The 6,000-nt window shown below is 38.9% G+C and overlaps 1 protein-coding gene across 2 annotated transcripts in view; it reads right to left on the bottom strand.

Annotated features, from left to right (window-relative positions):
* Positions 1-1,210: 1,210 nt before the first annotated feature.
* MAPKBP1 (mitogen-activated protein kinase binding protein 1) overlaps positions 1,211-6,000 on the bottom strand; it is a 216,215-nt gene continuing 211,425 nt past the window's right edge. For both annotated transcript variants that reach the window (XM_060263107.1, XM_060263106.1), the window contains exon 32: positions 1,211-5,947. In XM_060263107.1, the coding sequence (XP_060119090.1) occupies positions 5,651-5,947 (297 nt within the window). In that variant the 3' untranslated portion in view covers positions 1,211-5,650. The remainder of the gene's footprint in view (positions 5,948-6,000) is intronic.

Genomic DNA, 6,000 nt, shown 5'->3' with positions numbered 1-6,000 from the left:
GCAATGCAGTTTTGGGCTCCAGACAGTTCTGTCTGCACCATGCCTCTTCAGTCGAGCTTCCTGACCATGCCAGGTCCCTTTCCACTGCCGGGCGACTTACCGCACTTTCGGGCTCACACGGCTTTGTGCCGCTTTCCTCCCGCTCTGTTCCTGTCGCATCAGCGAGGAAACGGAGCTCCAGAGGGCTCTGCCGTCTCCAACGATAGGGCCTACTCGTGAGTAGCCCTCCGACAGCTTGCCTCTCTGCCGGTTTTGTTGGGGACCAACCCCTACGCTCCCGGCCTTCGTTCCTCTTCTTCATCCGGATCTCCCACGCTTTTTCCAAAGGCGCTCAGAAGAAAGCTGTCCTGCTTCATGCAGGGCCGGGAAAAAACTGGAGAGTTCTGGGAGGTATAGGCCACTCCCCCCCCCCCGGATCAATTGGAAGACCCGACCCTGTGATGAGGAGGAGGAGCCTATACCCAGTAGTCGGACCGACCCACTGACCAGACCACCAGAGAATTATGTTTTCTTGAGAGGTTGAGAGCAATTAATAGGATAATATGTATCTAGTTAGAAATTAGCTAAAAAATATGATAAATGGGAATGGAAAATGGAGATTGAATTTTTAAAGCCAATGGATTAGCAAGGAGGTGGTGGGTGTGACCCCCCCCCCCCCAGACCTCTGACTGTAGAGAATTTTCTGCAACACCCAGCTTTGGAGGTAACCCTGTCCAGCTTTCTTTTGCAGGCACAAGGAAGATAGTTAAAGTTTAAAAATTAATGTATAAAGATGTAAGTACGTGAAAGAAATTTTGGAAACAAAGAGAATATAATTAGGATTAGAACAAGAATAAGGAAAAGGAAAAGTGGTACGGGGATTGGGTAAAGAAAGGAAATAAGATAACGAGGAAGGAGTTTATTTGTTGTTAGTATTCAGTTAGATTTGTAGAAGATAATAAGTAAAAACTGAAATGTATTTATATGAGATGTATAAATATGTTGACATATGTACACTTAATAAAACATTAATTTAAAAAAATCAGTTCTGGTTCATTCACACAAGCATGTCAGTATTGTCATGGTAGTCAGACTGCTCCCCCACCCCGCTCCAGTACATAAGTAACCAGGAAGAAAAATCCAGGTACCCAGTAATAGATATTCTGTAACATTTGGCACTCCCAAAGCCCCTTAAGATGGCAGCTTTTTTCAGCATTGGCACAGAGATCTCTTTTTGTAACAAAGGATCACACTTTTTATTAAAACTATTTAAGACACAGAGTACAAATGAATACATAATTAAAAATAGCCCCAGAAAGGTGGCTTACAGTGCAAAACCCCCACAAACATAAAACAGGTATTTCAAATAATTAAAAAAGGCATTTAAAAAGATTTTTTCCTCTTAAAGCCAAGGTAGAAAAAACATTTATAAATAAAAATTTCAGGTTTGTTATCTCCTTTAAAAACCAGTGGAGAGAGAGGAGGGAGTGTAGAAAGCGCACAGGAAACAAAGGAATGTCCATCAGGTGCCTGTGGCATAACTTAGACATGCTAAGTAGAAATGGCTTATTCCTAAGGTTGCTGCCCCCATGCATCACAGTCTGTGATTTACAGCGGATTATCCTAATATAGAAGTATCCCAGTCCAGTATATTATACACAAAAGTCCCATCTTCTGAATACTTTTAAGTTTTTTATCTACAAAAAGAACTATCAAGTTAACAATACCTGAAGGGCCACAAGAGGATGATGTTTCCTTCCAACTAAGCTGTAAAATACTGAAAATGCAGGATGCTGGAGCTCCAGTACCTGGGCATCTGTGTATTAGTAGGTAATTATGTTTATAATACTTTCAACAAAGGCCTTAGGAATAGCTTTTTTGTGGCAGGAAGTGTATTTATTCTGGAACACTGGAGTGAAAGTTGTATCTAATAGAGTGATATTCAGTAGAAAATAAATGATTAAAATCAAGTGGACAATTAAAACAGCCTTATCCAGTAGCACTAGTTGCATGAATCAATAGCTGGTGTAAACACAGTTTGATTTTTAAATGTGCCCTATATTTGAGGAAACAAGAACAGGCCATTTTGTCCTATTCAAGTGCAAAGGTATTTGTTCACTTTTCTAAGGACTGTCTTTGAAAAAGAAGCAGCATACACAAAGAAATCATTTTCAAGTTACGTTGCTTGGAAATATTATAGGAACCATGAAAGTAATACATAAGTGACAGATCCAGGGTCTTGTACATAATTTCCACACTTGCCTTAATACGTTATGTTTACATGCACATAGTTTTAAAAAATGGTAGAAGTAGGCCAGTCAAATACTACATGTCTTTATATTTCTCCAGCTTTTGGAAGATTTCCTAATGGAGACCATGGATACCTGTAATATAGCTTGCACGCAATGTAAAACAAAATCACAGTTTGCTGAATTATCTTACTGACTTGTAACTAGGGTAACCAAGCCTGACCTGGCCAGTAGTGGGAGACTGGAGGGGGGCATTTTTTTTGGGGGGGGGCCATTACCCACATCATGATGTCACTTATAGGAAAAACCTGGAAATGATGAGACTCTAGGGATTGCCAGAAACTCTGTAGAAAAACCGTATTTTCAGTGATTTCTAGAGAAGGCTGACATCACTCCTGTTCCCTCCCCCCAAGTGATATCATGCTGTCACTGATGGCATGTTTTTAAAATTTTCTCCCTCCAGCTGCTGAAATGCCAGAATGCATATAACAACTTTACTCGTAACAGCTATTCCTTACAGTGTTCCAAAAGTGATATTTGTGGCCAGCAGCAAGGTGCTACCAATGAACATTTAATATCCAAGTATTTTCTTCAAATAAAGCTGCTTCTTTGCAAAAACAAATTCTTATGATATCAACAATGAATTAGGGCTTCTGCTGGATGACAGGCATGCTAAGAAACTCATGGGAGCCAGGTGGCCTGGACAACTATTGGCAGAGGAAAGACATTCCCAAAATCTTCCCAAATCATGAACACAAGTGGGAAAAATAGGGGACACTTTAAGAGACTTAAGAACTGCAATCCCTTTCCAGTCTTTAATCATCATCAAATTCCTGTCCAATTCTACTTAACTAAACTCTGTCTCTAGTTAACTATCTCTGTCCTATATAAAAACTATTAATCCAAGCTCAGCTGCACAAATTTTCTAGAAGTCTTTGCTTTACTACTAAATGTATTACTGGAAACTACAGGCCAACTCATGCATCCTTCAATATCTACTTACTTAAGGCCACAAAAAACAATTCCATTTCTCACTCCACTATTTTGTTTTCCCATCTTGAATCATGAAAGCAGTCAATGCTGAATGTTAAAAGCAGTTTCACATGAATTATCTAGTGGAAGCCCTGTTTTGGCATCAATATAGAACTTGTTTCATTTTGCTTTTTTATCCAACAGAATCCCAGATAAATCTATTGGGTGTAAATCTATAGAAAGCCAATCAGAAACTTGAACCTGCTCCCATACAATATATTTGGCAACTTCAAAAGGTTAAATTAAGGAACACCACACCAAAAACTTCCAACTTTCTGGTATCACAGGTTACCAGAAGATTATGGCTCTTTGACCTGATATGTGTGTTTCCTGATCACTGAGCATTCTTTTCAGTTTAAATATAAAAGAGATAGACATATTTTGCCTGTATGATCTTTCCTGTACATGCAAAACACAATCCTAACTTTCTCTTGACAGATAGCCAATTGTCACATCTCTAACTGATTTCATGCTCGTTTATGGAAGGAAAGGACTAGCAGGACCTCAATTTGAGAGTCTGTATCTTAACTACCAGTCAAACTGTTTCAGTGAAATTCCAAGGAGAAATAGCTAAAATAAGCACAATTTCTGGGAGGGGTATATAAAACACTAAAAAAAAACCCAAGTCCCCAGCCTTGGAGTTCAGTGATGAATGATTGGCCAGCCAGTCAAGGATCTCATGAACTGCATCTTGAGTCCTGAGATCCAGCCTGTCTCAGACCAGAAGCAATGCTATAGGGTTGTCAGTTAAGAAAATGCCTGGATGACAGGCCAAAAGTGCAAGGAGGAAAAAGCCAACTAGAATAAGTCACTCTCTGGTCAAAGAACAGCAGCAATAAACACTGTGAAGGGCAGCTATTTTTAAAATATTTTCATCAGTGTCAACCAGCACTTTTGGAACATGATAAAACTGATAATTCAGTAAGCCAGAAATTGTGCTGTCCGAGAGGAAAAGAGAAGTTTACAAGAAGCTTGCACATACCTTCTAGGAGGCCCCTGACATTTAACTGATAATTTAACTGATTATTTTTTTCCTTTTATGAGCTAACAAATTAACCATGAGCTTGGACAGGACCGTAAGATGAGGTGGTCCCTGAACACAATAACCCATGCATCTTTCATTCCCACTCAACAGATTTGCATTTGCATTTCTTCCCAAAGATCCCTAACAGAAAAGGAAATAGAAATAGTCACAACAGCTTATATTTGGTAGCTTAGACTTTATAGATTTTTGTCATTAGCCTTGGAAACAAATGAAAGGATCCCTATCTTAGCAGGCTAGATATCTCTTATGAATCTCTTGAACGGTGCTGGAGAGCTAATAATCTTTATATTCCCATTAGGATGGAATAAAAGCTACAGCCATCCTGTTTTCTTGTTTCCATTTAAAGAGCCCGCCCTCTACCCTGGTGCCCTCAAGATCTATATCTTCCAAGAAAGAATCATTTTAACATCAAGAAACTTTTATACAATTTCAGTTGGACAATGTGGGTAAAAACTTCATAAAACATTTTAACTATTCTTCAATTATTCTGAAACACTGTAGTGTCTGAAAAAAGGCCAGATTTTATTTTTTAAAAATCTGTCAAAATTTTAAAAACAGGCTTTAAAAAACATGCTGTTCTATTTAGAAACAGCCTTGTAACAAATCTCCAGAGCTTGGTCCAAAGGGTACATCATCCTCTGGATACAAGTGCATATGTAGGTAAAGCACAGGCCTTTCTTGAGTATTGAAACCAAAGACAAAGGATATTAAGAAGTATAAATATGAAAAGCTCTCTGTGTAGTAAACCTAGGCAATAGGGAGTGAAATTCAACAAGGCAAAATACTTTTGTAACCCTGCCTGTTATTCTATGAATCCATTAACTGTAACAAACTCATCTCTCACTACAGACAGCAAGAAAGAGACAAAAAAATAGCCATTACAAAATGCAGGTGAAACGCTGAGAGCTGTAATCACAAAAATAAATTAATAAATAAAAGGCTTAGCAGTTTGTACACTGACAAGCCCAAAGGAGGGAGTGATTGGTGCAATCTTTATCTCTTTCAAAACCAACCATTTCACATTGAGCCACAGACTACAATGAAGTGTGTGTTGTTTGTTCCTGCAGAATTTTTTTAAAGCCAAACTTAAAACGTATTTCCTGGACGAAATTTTTAAGCAGTTTTTCTAAACAATGTTCAAAGAGAGGAAGAGCACATAAAGGACCGATACTGTGACCAGCACATTTTTCATAGATGGACCCTTAAAGAGCACTGTTCATTGTTTGAGGGAGAAAAGATATTTCCACGGATGAAAAAAGTAATGTTGGCATTCAATCCTGGGCTTCCACCATGAACTCAGTTTTCCTGTGTGATTATCACTTCAAAAAGTTCATTCTGACTCTTTTTAGAGTTTTTTATCCATACGTCGTTCAACAGCCTGTAGTAACAACTTGGAGTATTGTTCCAACAAAGCAAGAGTCTGCTCATCCCCAAAATGCTGAGGGATTGATAAGGGGACACCACTTTCCTCACTCTGTGGCATCACAACAGAGTCCTGCTGATTCACCAACATTGCCTTCTCCTTTTGGAGTTCTTTTCCATCCTTGAGGGAATCTAGTTCTTTTTTCATTAGAGAGAAGGTGTCAGTCAAGAGGCCAGCCATCTCATTTTTGTCTGCTGAAGACTCCAGGTCAGCAGATACCTAAGATGACAAGACAAGACTTTTGTTTATTTTATGCCCACACTATACACAAT

This window comes from Heteronotia binoei, chromosome 21 (assembly GCF_032191835.1).
Source record: "Heteronotia binoei isolate CCM8104 ecotype False Entrance Well chromosome 21, APGP_CSIRO_Hbin_v1, whole genome shotgun sequence".
NCBI classification, from domain to species: Eukaryota; Metazoa; Chordata; class Lepidosauria; order Squamata; family Gekkonidae; genus Heteronotia; species Heteronotia binoei.
The sequence above is the reverse complement of the archived record's forward strand: the minus strand, read 5'-3'. Positions and strand labels throughout refer to the sequence as shown.